Source organism: Brienomyrus brachyistius, unplaced genomic scaffold, assembly GCF_023856365.1.
Source record: "Brienomyrus brachyistius isolate T26 unplaced genomic scaffold, BBRACH_0.4 scaffold277, whole genome shotgun sequence".
Lineage (NCBI taxonomy): Eukaryota > Metazoa > Chordata > Actinopteri > Osteoglossiformes > Mormyridae > Brienomyrus > Brienomyrus brachyistius.
The window spans coordinates 8652-27499 of record NW_026042552.1 but is presented as its reverse complement, the minus strand read 5'-3'; the positions used below and the strand labels follow the sequence as shown (position 1 = coordinate 27499).

General features: G+C 41.6%; 1 protein-coding gene across 2 annotated transcripts; it reads right to left on the bottom strand.

The window, feature by feature from the left end:
- Positions 1–2017: 2017 nt before the first annotated feature.
- Positions 2018–16045, bottom strand: LOC125728398 (pantothenate kinase 1). Of its 2 annotated transcripts, none has more exons than XM_049005402.1 (7): positions 15523–16045; positions 10281–10633; positions 9766–10019; positions 8135–8311; positions 7894–8017; positions 6525–6650; positions 2018–4985 (listed from the first exon to the last, which is right to left on the bottom strand). In XM_049005402.1, exons 1-7 carry the CDS (start codon positions 15782–15784, stop codon positions 4926–4928), a joined length of 1356 nt encoding a protein of 451 aa, XP_048861359.1. In that variant the 5' UTR covers positions 15785–16045; the 3' UTR covers positions 2018–4925. The 2 variants fall into 2 exon arrangements, with proteins under 2 accessions (XP_048861359.1, XP_048861360.1); XM_049005403.1 differs by lacking the exon at positions 15523–16045 and adding an exon at positions 14663–15207.
- Between the last annotated feature and the right edge of the window lie 2803 nt (positions 16046–18848).

Genomic DNA, 18848 nt, shown 5'->3' with positions numbered 1-18848 from the left:
TTTAAGTACTACTAGTACTTTGCTGCAATGGGCTGGGTTTTATACCAATAATTGTTCCGTATTTACGTCTATGATAGGATTACTCACGTAGAGACCCTTTATGTTTTGCTGCTAATTCATCAACTTCCTAGCGTATTTCGCTTGAATTTCCCTTCCCTTGTCTGGGAATCTCACAGATCCAGTCTGAATGAAAACATCGTTATAAACCCTGGCTACTCAGTTTAACCGTCTGAGATCATAAAGCAAGACAGAGGTTTGGAAATCCGGCCAGACAGCAGGAGCCTGAGGACAGAAAGGGAAGCCAGTGACAGGCTGGTGTCAAACAGCCTGAAAGAAATGTCACTCTTTGGATGAGTGGCTACAATATTAAAACAAACACCGCCAAGGAAGTGGGGGTTTATTTTCGGACAGCATTAACCCTATGGCTAATACATTGTTGAAGAGTAAAATTGTACATTAAGTAAATTACACGGATATTAGAAGTGTTGCCAAAGGGATCCCTAAATTCTTCATACATTATTTTTTAAATTATGCTTGAAGAACAAGATACGCTTGTGTGCCATTTAACCTGGGCCGTCTGACAGGGAGCTCGTAGGTCGTGTATTAGAGAGAGATGTTTGAATGGGGACAGAATCCAGACCGAGCTTCTGTCCGAGTCCAGCTCCATTGCCGTAGATTCGGAAAACAGCTTATCTCCATTGTCTGCTCCTGTAATTATACACACGTTCACATTTATGTACAACAACTCGAACTACGAAAAGTGATCTGCAGAGAGACTGATAATGGTACTTTGGTAAATCTAGCAGCTGTTAATCTGTTACTATTGCCGTTTGCCTGCCTTGGTAATGCTTTCTGCATATATAGGGAGAGGTAATTTACTGGCACAGTGCACTAGGGTTCTGCTGAGGGGGGGGGGGGGGGGTGGGGGGACAGAGAGAGAGTTTCAAGAACTCCTGTATTGCAAGGCCTGTTCTTGTACAGTGTCACAGTGTTTAAATATTTAGTGCACAGAGGGAGAAAAACAAACACATTTTTTGCATAAATTCACATTTAATATTTACAAATTCCAACTAATACAGAAAGAAATCAAATGTCCAGCATAGGAAAACACTGAAAATCTGTTAGAAAGGTAACTGCATAGCAAGAATAGCTAAATTTGTGGTGTTAGACCGCGTTCCCGATCATCCCTTCCATACTGGATGCTGCGGAGCTCCTACTAACCGACACAGGACTGAGCCGAGGTGTCCTGATACGGACAGAGACTGGTTCAAGCTTCAATCTGTTCAATTCAACTGTGCCCCGAGCAAATCAGGAATGAAAACTGCAAAAGCAAATTTCAAAAGCACGCCGAAATCATTTTAAGCTCGTCCGCCAGCCATTTCCCCCATAAAAGTACAATTATATTAACTTTATAAACATAGAATAGTCCATTGTTAAAATTAACACACCCTGTTACTCCAATGCTATAAAGATACAAAGCGTCACCAGTGTATTTAGGTACCCGAATTAACATTAACCAGTAAGCCATTGCGTAAAATACAGGAATGAAACACTGTTAGTAGGATTCAGCTATACGCGCCGCCTTACTGGTTAGCGCTTCCATCAGACGAGTCATGAAAAAAAATTAAGCAACAAGGCAACCCTGAAAAATCAAAAAAAAAAAACAAACACTATGCAAAATAGTTAGAATGTCAATGGTCCCCCAAAGACAAAGGCCAATAATATTCACTTCCTCTCCAGTTTTACAGGAAATTAACTACCATGTACAAATGTCACAGACAAGCATATCAGTGGCTCCGTTTGCAAAGAGATTTCAAAGACAATTTTGTAATGTCTGCCATTATTTCAGCATCAGCTGTTTACTTCTTTCCATCTCTACTTTTCTTAGCCGTTCTTTTGGTGGCATCCAGATGTTAAATTAAAAAATGCAAAAGGGCGAGGAATGAAAACACCACCACAACAAACCAACCCCCCCCCCCCCCCCCCCCCCCCCCCCCCAAAAAAAAAAGACCTGAATAATAATAATAATAATAATAATAAAAAAAAAAAAAAACTACTCACACAGAAATAAAGTGAGAGCCATTCGGTTCACACCCAAAACACGTCGTTAAGGTTTAGTGGGGAAATGATGTTTAATTTAAGGTCTTTGTTTAATCTGGTCCTTTGACCGTTGTGTGCCATTTTGCTTCGTATTCCATGTTATTTTCCACGCATCTTGAAATAGGTGAGCCAGGAGCATTAGCAATTGTGTTGTGAAGTACAACGTGACTAAAGAACTTAATAGCTTAGGTAACCTAGGCAAGATTACTGCTTGAAGACAGAAATGCAGAGGATGCCGGTCGCATCTGCTCACAGTGACATCGTCACTAAGTGCAGGGATTCAAAACGATAAGGACAAAGACAACTGCGTAAAATGGAAAATCAGCTTAAACCTACTCCGGAATGGCGGTTTTTAATTTCTCTGTACTGGCACTCGGCATACAGGCAAGGCTGTCGGCCTTTACAAAAAAAAAAAATAATAAAAAGTTCATGCTGTGTTTTATCCTCTGACGATTAAACAAACCCAAGTTTGTTTTATTGATAAGTCATGGGCTTGCAGTTTGGATGTTTCTTCCATGAACCACCTCAGGACGGGCCCCCAGCATCACTGCGGAGGTTCCAACGCATTGCAAAATGTATAGAATGCATTAGTCCCAGGGCTGCTTGAACACTAGGGTTAAAAGTCTATGCCACACTGACAGTAACATACAAAGTCTTCAAGATATCTGGCTGAGTAGCTGCTCGTTGGTTTAAAAACTCAAGAGAAGGCTGGGCTGTATATAAAATAAAAAATAAATAAAGCATAATGCAGTTAGCTCTGCTTATTACTGTTCTTTGAACTTCCCAGAGGTGTTTTGTTTACCTTAGAGTAAGGCCAAAAACACACACATCAAAGCTGTAAGCAGTCAAGGCAAACAGATATAACGACAAACTACAAACACAAATCCATGTATAGTTCTTGGGGGGGGGGATCAAATTTCCATTCAATCAGTATAATACTTTTATTTTCTGCATAAACTTGCCTAATCTCTCTTCTTTAAAAAGATGACTTTTAAAAGCTGCAATTTGTGAGAGTTTAATTGGAAAAACACTGACGTTAGTGTTATGTGCAAAATATTTTTACAATGCAGTGAGTGTAGGCAGCAGACCTTTTAGACTCACTGCTTTAAACGAGGGTATCGGAACTACAGTCAGGCTAGACGACAGCAGTTCACCTACACAGACACGACCAAAACTGTAATTCACCGTAATCTCGGTTTGGTATTACAGATGGCCAAGTACGCTGTGCCTATGCGAGGACACACCGACAAATTCAACTCAAGTCGTAAAGCCACACAAAGTATAACGCAGTTGACAGTGAAATTACTAATGCATCCATTCCTAAAGTCAGGAAGAAAATGCAACATCTTTTTTGTTAATCAAGGCAATCGGCAGCATTCTGAGGTTTTTGTGTGAAATAATATATATCGTTGCGGATTCCAAGAATCAAAAAAGGCAGCTGAACCGTGGTGTACATAAACGCTAAGAGAAATTAATGAAAAAAGTCAACGTACATTAAACCCAGCAATCTAATTCAGGCGATTTCCATACTACATGTATTTCCAACACCTTACCAGAATCCTCCAGTTCCAGTGCATTAAAACCTTCCCGACCCCTAATCAACACACTTGCTCAAATCCTACTTTCGAGCTCCATACAGTCAATGTTTTTCTTCTCGAAATGACAACCTTCCCGTGGCTAATGTCCAACGGCGCATCTAAAATGGCAAAGGTGCCGATTTGCGAGCGATCGACCTTCCCCTCTTGGTTACAGCTGGAAACCACCAGCTATGCAAAGAACAAAATGCTCTGTACAGTAACGTGAAGGATGTCAGTCGGACTCACTAGTTCAGGTGATGAGGAAAGGTCACAAGAACAAGGCAGGTGAGCGTAGTTCACAAGCCAACTTTTTAGTTTCACTTGAAACCGAGATACTATCATGAAATGTCATGAAAATCAACCAAAAAGGTCTGAATAAAATCTCCTGGGGGGTACTTGTCACAAAGGAAAAAAAAAACAACATCATAAAGGGGGAAAAAAAAAAAAGATTCACACTTTGATTAAAAAGTACACCTCAGAAGAAAGAAGAAAACGGACCCCTTTTTGGCAAAGTTAGTGATACGCTATGTGGACACCCCTGGTAGAAGATCTGCACCTTACTCTCACTGGGCATGTGGGATGAGACTGAACTATCTGAACTTTGAGAGGGAACAAAAACTGAACATTAAGCGTCTAGTTTAGTTCCACCTTCCATATGACCAGGACATTCTTCCTTGGGTGTTTGGGGGGGGGGGACAATGCACAGACACTAAAGGACTAATGTGGACTACGTTCGAGCAAATTACAGGAAATTAAATTATTGCTTTTCGTCACAGCTACTTTTGAGGCATTTCTCTAACAGGAGATCAATTAATCTCATCACACCTCTTGAGGGACAGAGTAAAAGCAAGGAGAATAGTGTCACAGAGCTAGGGAACTATAGGTCCATTTTCTTGATATAGGTCCTCACAGTTTTTAAATCTACCACAATCAAATATAACCAAAATATAAACAAACAGAAGGTCAGAGTTCGGCTTTGGCACACATTCTAAAAATACATATTTACACACAGTACCAGGAAAGTGTGATGTCCGAGATCCAACTCGTCTCCTGACTGCATCGGTGTTTTTAAATTAGTTTATAAAAATCTTAAGGGAGCAAGGAAACAAGAGGAGAGAGGAAAAAAAAATAAATCGAAACTATTTACACTCGTTAAATTATTAAAATGGCTTTTTGAAATTTCATATGCTGGCTTTTCTTCAAAGCCGTGCAGCAGCTTCTCGGATGAGGCAGGTTCCTCGTTTTCCCTCACAAATCATCAGTCAGCTTCAGCAGTTCCAGGAAGGCACCAACAGCCCCAAAGTACCCCTACGGACAACGAAGAGCACAAAACACTGGTTCCACATCACTATCTCACATACACCCATGTAAAGACGTGATGGTCTTGGTGAATAACCATCTTCACATGACATATGCATGCATTTATATCAGGAGTCTCAAACTCCAGTCCTGGGGGGCCGGAGCCCTGCACATTTTTGGGTTTCCCCTCATTTAACACACCTGATTCAACTCCTTGCAACTCCTAGTGCCAATTACTAGACAGCTCTTCAGCTGAATCATTTGTGGTGGAACAGGGAAAGAGCTAAGCTACGCAGGACTCCGGCCCTCCAGGACTGCAGTTTGAGACCTGTGATTTATATGAACAATTGTACACTTAACCCGAAACATTAACCTAGACCAGGGCTGCCCAATTCTGCTCCTGGGGAGCTACCACCTGACACAGATAATCAGGCCCTTTAGTTATATCTCAGTATGAGAACCATCTTATATATATATATATATATATATATATATATATATATATATATATATATATATATATAGGGGTTGGATAGTAATAACAGAAACACCTTAAAAATGGTAATATCAAGGAAGAATAAGAAGAATGTGAGCGGGGGCACTTTCGGCCTACAGAAAAGACACAGTCCTTCTTGGAATGCTGTCATACATGTCCTGACCTGCATGTGATGAAATGTTGGGGCAATATTCGAGAAGAAAAGTCTTTGGTTCTTTCAGAGATGAAATTAGAGGAGATCTACTTTGTGTCTATAAATTCCACGAGGGTTCAATGATGTTTAGGTCTGGTTAATGGGGAGGACAGGGAAGTCTGACTTCATGCTTGTTCATGAAACCACAATGTGTTTAGCAGAATGTATGGGGGCATTATTTTCTTGGAATATGGGACCATCACGAGAGAATAGTGTTTGCAACACAAGGAGCACCTGGTTCTATAAAATGGCCTCCTTATTCCATCGCTGGCATGACTATCGTGAGATGGCCGTCCTTTATCGGCTAACACTGGTTTTGCGCTCGTTACATTGGGGTACGCATCTGTATACACTGGCTTTGGGTAGATGGGGCTCCCAAAAGGAAGTTCTGCCATCCGTTTTGAAGTTCACAACATACTGTTATTGAGACTGGGTCACGGAGATCCGGAGTCAGTTGTGCCAAATTTTTTCTATGATGCTTAGCAACTACCTTGCTCCCCTTCGGTGATGCGGTTTCTCCGCACCTGACATGAAATGTCGTCATTTTTGTGACTATTCGCCTTGATGCATTTCATAATTCTGGCGTAACTATTTGGAATTCTTGGAATGTTATCAGCTGCATCATCCATCCATGTCAGGGCCTGGAGGTATCATTCTGCTTTGAAGCCGATTATTGTGCATTTCATAACTGACATACTGCTTATTGATATTCAAACTAATATAATGCACTTTGAAGTAACAATCACAATTACAAAGGCAACTACAAGGTTAAAGTGCCTTTTTACAGTGTGTTTCTGTTATTTTGTCCAACCCCAGTAAGCATATGCATAAAAACAGACTCATATAGCCCTATCTTTACCTCGTGTTCCAAAAACAGGGCTTTGAGTTGTCCTTTTGACCAAAAGTCCATGGCGTAGGCCAGCAGCTTTGTCGACACCATATTTATCCGGAGGAAGTTCCCAACGAAAACGATCCTGTCAATTTTCTAGAAGGGATGGAGAAAATGTGACCGGAGAATACCTTCAGAGAATGCCTTCAGGTCACTTCAGTGCCAAGAACTGTTCTGCTGCCACCTAACTGTGGAGTGTTTAACTGCACTGGTTGACCACACATCAAAAGTTAAAGATCTATAACTGAGACACAATCGGTGATTAGCGTTACGCACGTGGGTAGTTCACGTCATAAAGAAATCATTCCTCAGTTCAAAATCTAAATTTTAATTCTAAAATAGTACAGAGACTTCAAGCAGAAAGGAAAAAAGCTCTAAGGCCTTATACAAGTGGTTTATCTAACAGCCCAACATCAAGTTGATGATATTCGCCCAAGGAAAAACTAAGTTGTTAAATGTAAAGCAATTCCTGGACCACGATGCAAGGAACAAAGGTTCTGATGTTAGCGGTTGCCACTTTCAAGGGTAATTTTTTAAAGATATTCACGGACATTGAACATTTATCCAAGGCCATCATTTGCAGCCTCCTCAAATGTCACGTGAACACGGCTTCCAAGTGTTTACAAGTGTCGTCCTGAGCGCTCTGGTAGCCCTGTACAATGCTGCTTGATCACCATGCCACAAGGCAACACTGTAAAGAAGCTCAAAGCACACAGAATTTGGATGAACCACAGAGCTGCTTGCGTCTCCCCACCCAAAGTACAGTATAAGCTCTCATATGTGACATTCGAGTAATAAGCGGAATTCTAAAATACGGAGCAGCGCGTCAGAAGTCCTTCCATATCTTCCACTACTGTTTATCTCGCAATTTCTCGTGTTATATTGAATATCCAATATTGCATCATGTTAAAATAGCAGTACAATAGTTTGCGTGTATAAAAGGATTAAAATAAGTGAAAGAAATTGTTATTCAGTATTTTTTCCAAGACAAACATTCAAGTATCAGGAAATTATCGACTATCCGGCAGTGGAGCCTATAAGAACTCCAGACAGGTATGGTCGGCTTCATGTACATTCATTTTGGTTCATAATACTTCATTTCCAAGTGAAAAAAAATATTCTTTAAGCATGCAAAGATGCTGCGTAAATCGATATTTGACCAGAATTGATCAGTTCTCACATTTAAACAAATGCAAAATATGCTTCCTATTTTTTTTTTTAATGAATATCTCCAACTCCAGCCAAAATGCCCATCACCCATCTCTCACAAGTCGAAGCTCACAGACGTTCTAAGAACATCTGCAGGATTTTCACCACACATATAAAGGCATTTCATTACCTCATTCACAGCACACATGCGAGCGATGGAGCCAATGTTGTTGGTGATGGTGACCAGGGTGGCTCTGGCAAGGTCTTCTTTACTGATGGTGTCTCTTTTCTCTTTGCTCATCATGTGGCCAAAGCTGTAGAAGAAGAAAAAAAAGCAGGAAGATGATTGAGAAATGCTGAGTATTACGTGGCTAGTTATATGCGAGCCGCTGACCAGAGATGAAATGGGGAACAGGCTGAACGGCCCTCACCTGGATGCCACCGCTGACCCTTGCAACCCGAAGCGCTCATAGTCTCCTCCGTAGATGTCTTTCACCAGCTTGTCCACATTAGTGCTGTCCCCCTTGGCCGCCATCTCCAGGGCTTCCTCGAACGTCTCGCAGCCAGTCAGCAAGCAGCACAGGCCGAGGAACGTCCCACCCCCCAGGCTGGCGGAGCAGGAGGGGAAAAAATCAGACCATAGAGATCCGCTAACTTGGCGTTTATATCGGTTCGTGTTCAGACCTGCAGGTAGAAGCTCAACTCAAATGACATCATCCACCTCAAGCATTGGCTGCCATTAAAAACATTATCTATTATTCAAGACTAGATCAACTGGTCAGACATCACACTAAAAAAAATATATATATATATATATATATATATATAAAAAATTTGTTAAACTTTACTGTTATCATACGTCTGTGCGCTTTCCCACCAACGCTGCATTATCACAAGTGTCCCTTAACACAGTTTTGTTTAACACAGTTAAATAAATTACGACGATCCTTATATGTATGCGGTAAAAAAAATTCAAGTTCAAATTCAAACAATCCCAAAAACTCCCGATCGATATATTTAACTGCGTAACAGGAGGCGGAACTTACACAAACCTCCTTGGTTAACACGCACAGTCAGTGCGTTGAAAGCACGTGTGTTTATTAAGTCTAGTTCAAATAAAACATTTTTTTATATAAAAAATATTTGCCCACTTAACTATGTCTAGGAAGAGTGATGCCACAATGGTGAATGAAAAAAGGAAAGTGATTACCTTAGACAAACTTGAAATAACATAGTGAGAGTAAGATTGGAAGAGAACTAGGCTATAACAAGTCAGCAATATGGACTATTCCTTACCAGACTATCATATTATGTAAGAGTATTATACCATGTGGGTTACGTATGCTTAATTATATTGAGAACAATCAATAGTAGAAATTACATTTTTTACAATTGATTATATTTGATTAGTAAGGTTTCAATTAACGCTGGAGCAATTATAATACAAATTAACTGTATGCGTCAAATGTTTGACATATGTGAAGATTTAATTGTTAAAAAATATCACTTCTTGCACCATAATCCCATGTGCTTTCAACAAATTTTTTTCCTTCAATCCACAGCTCTGTAACTGCTGTTTTATTTTTTAACTGTATAGCGAATCACCAGTCATTATGAGGAATAGTTAATATCTGATTGGCGGAACACAGCGATTCTACTCTGGCAACCACCAACTCGCAGGCATCTGATAGGTCAGTTAAGCCATATTGTAGCAGACCGTGAAAACAACCCAAGCAATTTGCACTTCCAATGTTTTGCCACCAGGGGGTTCATGAACACAGCTGGCAAATGACAGAGCTCTGATTAGAGCTGAGATTTGGCTAAGCCACTTGAAAAGCCCTAGAACAAGTGATTCAGACAGGATTGAGAACTGCACTGAACAACCGAACAATCTGTACAAACGTATTTCTATTTATTATTTTTTTTATCCTAGGAACAGTCATATCGCCATTAGTCATTATCAATGAAAGGGGGATCATCATATTTTCTCAGTTAAAAGACTTCTGTGACACGCAATTCGCGTAAACACGTGTGACTCGAGCAATAAGGACGATGCACCTGCCTGGTCCCAGTGACCCGTTTGTAGTCGTCCTTGGAATAGACCGCCAGTATGCTGACCCCAGATCCAATGTTCACCAGCAGCATAGGGAAGGGGTTGTCCAGGCTGCATGGCCTCTTGACGCAGTTCTCCGGGTCTGACGGGTTTTCAAAGAAGTAACACTCCGGATGGCCGTTGAACCCGACCGAGTCAACATACAAGAGGCCCTGGATGAGGCAGTCGAGCTCATCCAGTTTCAGGAGCTGCAGGTCAGCCATCTGCAAAGGCACAAAGGAGGGAAAAGGGGAAAAAATATTAACACAGGCAAGGGGGTCCTCTTCAGCAAAGGGCTGCCCTTTACTCTGCCTCATTTAAAACATTTAAAGTGATACAAGGAGATGGGGTACACCAACAGTCATCCAGTGGAACATGTAACCCAACCCTCGGCCCCTTCACCACCAACCCAACAATGTAGGCAGAAGAAAATCGCCATCTTCCTCCCACCCGCACCACCCAGAAGAACCACCGTCTGCACGCACCATTCTGAAGTCCTCCTCGAACTTGTAGGCCCCGCCGCCGGTAGCACACAGCGTGGTGTGCAGGCTGGAGAAGTTCTTGTCCCGGCCCATCTGGATGAAGCGGTGCATGGCCTGCGTAGGGAAGCGGATGAAGTGCAAGTTGCCCTTCCGGCCACACATGGCCAGGTCTTTCAGCTCCAGGTGGACGTCGCGGATGCCCGTGTTGCCGTAGGCTGTGTTGTACGTCAGGTACTTCCGGATGCTCTTCAAGTTCTCCACCTCCTCCTTCTCCTCCTCCGCCGTGATGTCCTTGGGCTCGAAGTACACCAGCTTGACCAGGGTCCCACCGATGTCCATCCCAAACCATGGAAAGGCTGCAGCGTAGAGTCAATTTAACCACTCAAACGAATGAAGAATTCAATCTATGCTGCAGAATCCTATTTCGTTCCCCTCCACTGATTTTTCAAAATCCGACCAGACGACGCCTCGCAATATCATAATGCTGCATTTAATTTTCTGCGCGATATCAGCACGCATTCATCCATGAACCCCGATTAAGATGGCCACAAAAGGAGCCCATCGCTCGTCGAACATGCCAGGAGAAGCCACTCGATGGTCCTCATCTTGCCCGTACAGAAACGTCTAAATACGAGGCGGGTTTAGTGAACGTCCAGTGGTTCTGCAGACCGAGCGGACGAGCAGAGCATGATGAGGAATCAGCTCGCGTTTGCCGGAACCGGCTCTGCACCTGGGGGCTGTGGTTGTCATGGAAACGATGGTAAAGCAAAATGTCTGCATAGAAAGTCAAATTTAATAAAAAAAAAAAACTAAACCTTACTACATGTACTGATAAATTCTCACACAGTGACAATAAACAAACGGCACATAGTAACACAAATTTGGATATATAGATGATGAAACAAAAAGATGCGGACTGAAAAAAAAAAATCAAATTACTGTATAGCAGGCCAAGTGATATTTTAGATATGTCGCCTGTTATAAAGGCAGGTTCTCTGCAACTGGGGCATGTCATAAAAAAAATAGTTATGAAGGCAGTCGGCCATCAAACCAGAAGATTCACAAACTGTCTAGCTGCACTTAGATGGAATGTGGCTATTTGCGATGTGTAACAAACACCATTGGCCTTATAAAGAACGCCCAGCCCACACTGAACACCGAGTGGAGAACCAGCCAGAACACCAGAGCAGAAAAAAAGCTACTTTGATTTTTCTGAAGTGGAAAAAAAACAGCATATCTAAAATCCTAAATGAGGACCATAGTGAATAAGGGCCAACCTGACAGAGGAATTACAGAAAGCTCGTCACAGGGAACAGGGCAGACTTCATTGGCGTAAACCACCTAGCATTTGCACGGGATATATTTATACACACAGCAACTAAAACTGGTCACATCCAAGATAAAACTGTTAAATTTGGTTACGAACCAGCTCCTCGGTTAAGGATAGTCCCAGCACACCAGTGCCGCATGCTGAGGAAACTAATTCTCTGCATTCTGATTTTCACCGCATCTGTGTCAATTCCAAATTTCATCATCATTAGCACCTAAGACCATGTATTGATCCGTAACATCCATGTAAAAGCAGAAAACCACAGCCACCAGCAGAAAGGTTTAGAGCCAATCGCCTAGCTTGGGATGGAGTCGGGTTACAAGAATTATCAGTGCTCATATTTTCCACCTGTCTCCCGTTCTCCGGCTCTGTTTGCAGTATTTCAGACCAGCGAGTCCTAAGTCTCCACCATTTTTCTGTACCTCATGGCTCTGTCCATGGGCCCTGCCCCATGTTTTTTTTCCCACAACCATTTATACACAATTAAAGCATTCCCGTAGTGTTGCAGTCTATTACCGCCTCGTCTTGTCATTTATCGGAAGGTGGGCATGACGCTTGGATTGCACAATAAATGCAGCCACGTCACACGGTGATGGAGGAAGGAACAAGGACTTAATTTGGGCGATGACAGTGGAGACAGGGTTAACAAAAGGAGTCGGAGGAACAAAGACAAAATGCAGGCATTGTGGCGTCCGGGAGAGAGCAGATGTGTAAAAAAAAATTTTTTTTAAAGTGTAACAGTAGGACCACAGCGTGGGCGGAGTCGAGAATTGGGATGGGCGTGTCCAGGGGGCAGAGAGGAAGCAAAATTCAATCTCAGTCACTGATAACAGCTTCATTGGAAGCTCAGCCTAGCCGCACTTATGCCCAATTACTTCCTTGACAGCCCATGTGTGTGTAACGTACTATATGCCTCACAGGTACATTCCTTTGGACAGAAGCATCTGCTAAATAAAAATAAATTATAAATGTAAATAAACATAGGAAAATACTACCTCACAAAGCAGACCTGTGAAGGTATCGGATAACACAGACATGTAAAACTGTATGCTTACTCAATTATTACTTCAGCCTTGGCTAACCTCAAATTGCAGTGCCAGCGATATCTGCAGTCCGTGATGAATATTGCCGTAAGAAGCGACACCCCTGACCTTTGAACCTCACATTCATCTTTGTCTGTCCTTTGTTGTGACATTTGACACTTCGTGCCTCATACCATAAGAAATTAAACATTAACTGACACCATGTTCATAAAATCTTACATAACTAATATTTAAAACATCAGCTGTTGCAATGAAACCAATCATGATTTTTTTTCCACAGGTGGCATAAGAGAAAAGCATAGGCAGTCAATATTGAATAAATTTACCAAATATCTAGTAGCACGGGTATCAAGAGAGGTTGAGAGTAAAGATCCAGACCAAAATTTTGTTTCAACCAACCAGTTCAGTGTAGAGAGTCACAGTCAGAGATACTCAACTGATGGATTGAAACAAAATTTTGGTCTGGACTTGTACTTTCTGGACCTGCATTATCCACCTCTGGGTATTACAAGCCCAAAATATTTGTGGGGACACATGATGAATTCAAATACACTGGCAGATCAAAAATATCAGACAAACAAGCAGAGATGAGAGAATCGCACACCTCCTGTCAACGGACCACTAGCAAGATTACATGGCTTCCTCATGTGACCGTCTGACTGCCCTGGACCCTGCGATGCCCCTTAAGGACACCATGACAAGCAGCTCATGTAGGTGAAAGGTGTGTTTACTTTCCTTCCACGAGGCTCATCGCGCAAAGTGCGCAGCGGCCACAGGGGGAGCAAGTGAGCAGTGCGTAAGTCACGGAAAGAGCACACACACCTACTACCTCGAAAACTAACCCATTATTGGATGTAAAAGCAAACACTAACCGAGGGGGGTATGCAGGGAAATACTGGCATATAGAAAGAGAAATTGATGTCCAAATTCAATAAGGCTATTAAAACCCACAAACACTAAATTGTGGTTTGAGATGAATATCAATAAACGATGACCCTATCAGACATACAACAAAAATGTTTAATAATAATTATCTTTGTATTAATGTGGTCTGCACTGTAGCTGTACACGTAATTATTTATGGAGGTCAAAGCCATATTTTATGATACTGCAGGCCGAAGGACATTTAACACTTAACATGCCACTTGAGCCTAATTTGATTATAGGGGAATTATTTGTGTACCTATTGAAGAGGAGATTTCAGTCACTATTAAGTTCATTTCGTTACTGCTGTCGTGATTTATCTGTGATGGACAGCCAGCTGATTAGGAGAAAGAGCTGTATAACTTAGAGCAATCTGATCAATATCCTCTAACTTAAAATATACCCTACACTGATACGATAGGGAAATTTACAACACTTTTTGCAGCCAATGTCAATAATTAACAGAGATGGTCTTGCAAACTAAACAAATTTGCTCAGCTGAATGTGGACAGGTACTTAACGTATCACAACAACATTATGGTCCAAGCACCCACTGGACATTTCTCAGGTAAATCGTTCCCCCAAAACGCACTCAAGGGAAATCCATGATAGATGCTGTGAACAATCTCCCCAATGGACTACACCCAATGTTGCTACATTATATTTTGCATTATAAACAGTCGCAAAATGGGATGGCAGATTCATAAAACGATAAACAGAAATGCCCTTCCTTGTCCTGGTAGCTAACCAATAAAGCAATACAGATTAACATCCTGAACTCCTCCCCCTGGGCTTTGGCACTTTGACACTGATAAGCGTTTAACGTGAACTGTGACTGAAGGACTACAGCTGGACGCAAAAAATAAAAAATAAAAATTTAGAGCACCCCTGTGAACAGTGAACTGCAAACCTTGCATGCTTCTCAGAGAAAACTCATTTCGTAGACTAAGGCAAAGGACAAATAAAAGAAAAAATTGTGAGTCTGAAACACAATACAGCTGAAAGATCTCAAATAAATACGACAGTCAGATTTTGCCTGAAAGACAGACGTGTAGAAAGACGCTCACACTTAACTGAAAGACCCTTACCTGGCTTCTTAATACCCTTAAGCTTCATAGTGATGTTCAGGTGTATGCAAAATTGACACGAGACTTGTCTTTGGAATTAATTCAATTCAAGCCAATTCAACGCACTATTTATTCCTTAAATTTATATGTGCTGTGAAGTTACTGGAGCTCGATGCTAGCTTCCCTGTATTGCCGGTGTAAGAAAACTTTCTGCTTCTTAGCATGGGGGGCGAGGGGGGGAGCGCATTCCCCGCAGTTTTATGTGCCGGCCCTGCCCGCAAATGCCGGCCCGTCGTTGGCTGAGGAGGCCCGGCCTTCGTATCAGCAGCGCTCTCGGCACAACCTCCTGACTGGGAGGCGCCCAATGAAACGGGACTGCGAATTACCTCCAGCATTTCATCACAACACAAGAGGAGGAGGTGCCTTTCCTTACAGTTAAAGCGACCAGCTTATAAGCGGCTATAATGTCGTGCGATCTAACTCAGTGAAATAACCAGCGCCTTGATGATCGCATCGATTTGCACCCACTGCGATTTAAAAAGCACGTTGGTGAAAGTGCCGGCATTTACGCGTCCGTTCATACTTGGATGGATTGGAGGTGCCCGAATTAGTCATTTATAGACAGATCCACCAGTGGTACACTTAGACAAAACGAAAACCAAGTGACGCTTTTTAAATTTCCATGCAAGATGTTGAAATAGCAGCAACATAACATAACACACGTTTCGTACATACAGCGCGTATCTTCCAAAGAGCAAGAGACGGGACATCTTATTATAGACCAGCTGTGCGCCGCTGAAAAGGACGGCCTGTCCGTCCCCGGCAAGTTATCGCCTTTAATCGCTTTCCTTGGGGAAATAAAAGCTGGAGGAAATACTTACGCGGTCTGTTCTTCTTCCCCGAGTCCATTCTCCTTCGCAGCCTGCACCTTTTAGCAGGGGACCCATTATTCTGCGGATCCTGGTGAAGATGGTGGAAATTTTCAATGCCACTATGGTTGCCGCTGGTGCCGCCGCCGCCGCTTGATCCATGACCGCCGACGCTCCCATTACTTAGTTGCGGTGCGCAAAACCCATTTTGTAGCCCGTTGGTAAAACAGAAACCGGCGCTTTTCTGATCCGCAACTGACTTGCCTTGATCCATATCTGGCAGTCTAAGCGAGGCGAGCTATTTCAGTAAGAAAAAAAGGGGGAGAGCCGATTTTGCCTGTCGATGATCCGCAAACTCCCCCGAGCTGTGCTACGGAAGCTGCTTGCAAAACACGTATATCCACCCTAACTGGAACACGCACTTAGTCGTAGCTTCATTAAAAAAAATGTGAATAGAGAATTGCTAAAGCTCTTGATTGAGGTCACTGTCGGTCATTTTCCCCTTTCACACTCCTCCACTCTTTCCTGTTAAACAGCCGGCACCCTACGTCACGATTCCTGACTCTCCACCCCCATTCGGCACTCAAGGGGAGAGCAAGGAACGAACGCGCTCCTCTCCCGGCGCAATACAACATTTCCTGTTTAATTGTTAATATTTGTACTTGACACCTATGTATACAATATTACATTTAATAAAAACGAAATGTCACGGAGTTCTTCATTAAACAAATTATGCACCTCATTGCCATGGGCAAATATGATAAAAATAAAATAAAAAACCCTGGAGGACGGCTTCACTCTTTCTATTTACAAAATCTATTTCATTACAAAATGTATATACATAGGTTGATATATGTATGCATATATACCATTAAATGCCTAATATAAAATACCTGAATACACAGTGTAAACCGTATAGACCTGCTCGGAAGTTATTAGACAAGACGGGTGTCGTATTTGAACAATTTAACCTTCAATAGACAATAGGCAATCCTTAAAGACAAAGAATAGTTCCAATATCCATCCATCCATTATGGTCGTAGGGTCGGAACTGGAACCTATTACAAGCAGTAGGCTACAGAGAATATGGGTATAACTCCTTCTGATGCGCCATAATAATTAATAATAAATAATATATTATTGTTGATAATAAGAAAACTAAATTACTCAAGTTCTGAATTCCTCATTTCTCAAAGTCTGCGCAACATAATGGAAACACAGAGTCATCATAAGGGCCGCCAATTAATAGGAATTGGTGTGTTATGACACCAGGGGCCGATTGCAGCACATCTGCCCGAAGAAAGGGGGATTTCATAACATGTTGCTTTACCAGGGCGCTTTACCGTTTTCTTCTTAGCAGTTGACATCGTTGTCAAGTTTAAAATCTTGGTGTGGCACATTTGTAACTTGAAGAAAAATAACTAAAAATATGCCAGAGTAAAATGTGCTTCGTTTCTCTTTTTGTGCTGACGAACGTTATTTTCACCATTGTAAAATATTTACCGTGCTCACATGATCTGAAATGAAAGTTATTACACAGAGCGTCAGGATGAAGGCAGAATTGAATGTTTCTGTCAAATAAACAAATCTACTACTGCCAGTTTAGTCCTAAATATAAGCCATACTGTTTCATACTATCATATAGACTACTGTATTATAGATTAGTATTTTGCAGTCTCTTGTAGACAGCTATGCTGCATCAGACTTTACTGATCAAGTGTTTATGAACTTTTCCGGTTGTTTAACGCATGTATATGCAATGACATAAGTTTGAAGAATAGCAATTTCATGATGTCAGTGTTCTGTGCAGAAATTCCAAACTGTCAAGCCTGTAAATCGAGTGAAATTCGTGGAAGGAGCCAGGGAATATAGTCAGAGTCAACCTCCACTTCATAGGAAGCCTAAATGGAATCTCAAAGAAGTCAGATGTACACTGAATAAAAAGAGGACCTGTCAAGACTGAAGTCGACTTCAGTGGAAAAACACGCGGGAATAACTGCAAGCACACTGACACGATCATTAATCAAGATTCTTTATAGGTGATTATTCTTAGAGTTTACATAATCGAAAAAGCATCTAGTTCAGCGAGCCATCAGACACACGTGTGAAGTAGTCTGCTGACATACAGTACGGTCATACCTCACTGCACAAAACACTTCTAGTCCTTCGTGGTAAAGGTATTACGACAAGCAATATAGGTGTTTCTCACTGGTCAGGTGCCTGCGTGCTGATTATGCGCTCATTCGGTGACTGTAATTGTGTAGAGTTTAACTTTTTATGCTTGGATTTTATGGCTTGTTCTCAGTAATCAAAAGATGGGTTATAAATCCATACAGCTTCTCACAAAAATGTATTTCAAGTAAATACATCCTTCTTGGAGTACTGACATGGAATTCTATATTCATCGCTACAATTCAAAGCGTTTGTTCGGCATTAATACTGATACTAACACCCACATAGGCCAACAGTGCACTGATACAACAAGAAGACGTGGTGTAAGATGATTTATAAATTGGCCACAGAAATCTAGCTACATTTAAAAAAAATAGCATGCCTGACCTCACAGAATGAACCTGATTTAATGTGAACACATCTCGCATTGCTAAATATTGCTTCGAAGAAGTGGCATGACCCACTTGTAACACGCAATTACCAAATTAAAATAATATAAATATGAAATGAATAGGTAGGCCTATTCCAAAACTTAGACACGTCGCGACAGTGTTTCACTGACGATTTCAAAACGAGCTTTTCGCTGCTAGTAACGTTCCTGATATAATTTGATACTAATTTGATTAGTAATCGTCCGTCTTAAATAGGTTCCTAAAATATGACAGTAGCTAAGAACAACACATTTTCTTACGCTTCCTTTACAAAGTAACCGCAAGATGGCAATAGAGCATCATTCGATTATAGTCGCACAACAATGCGTCAGTGCCACCAATTGCCCATTTGTCAAACTGACTAAGCAGTTAAGCTGTGCCTTATAAAAAAAGTGTTTATCAAGCTCCCGACAGACGTAACAGCTAAAAATAATGAGTCTTAGTTAGCGTTATATGAGTTCGTTTGTAGCGTTCAGGCTCAAGTTACTAGTTGTTATGAAACATTATTAATGTTGAAAACTATAAAATGTAAAGAATGCTAGAAAATATATGTCTTGTATTGAACTTGACACTTAGGGGGATCCAAAAAAACATTAAATATGGTTTTATGCCATGGCGCTCAGTTTGAATTTGTTATGAACTTGATCTTATGCTGAATCTGGTCATGACGTCATAGATTGTGTGTGACGCTCCTTTTACTTCGGTCTGATCACTTCGCCTCAAGTGCTGTTTGTC

What these genes read in the sequence shown, in the direction of transcription:
- LOC125728398 (XM_049005402.1), bottom strand. Translation starts at nt 15,784, where the DNA reads ATGGATCAAGGCAAGTCAGTTGCGGATCAGAAAAGCGCCGGTTTCTGT. An exon ending in TCGAGGAGGACTTCAGAATG is followed by an intron (nt 10,020 to 10,280) that starts GTGCGTGCAGAC and finishes GTGCCTTTGCAG; the next exon opens with ATGGCTGACCTGCAGCTCCT. An exon ending in AAACGGGTCACTGGGACCAG is followed by an intron (nt 8,312 to 9,765) that starts GCAGGTGCATCG and finishes CTGCTCCGCCAG; the next exon opens with CCTGGGGGGTGGGACGTTCC.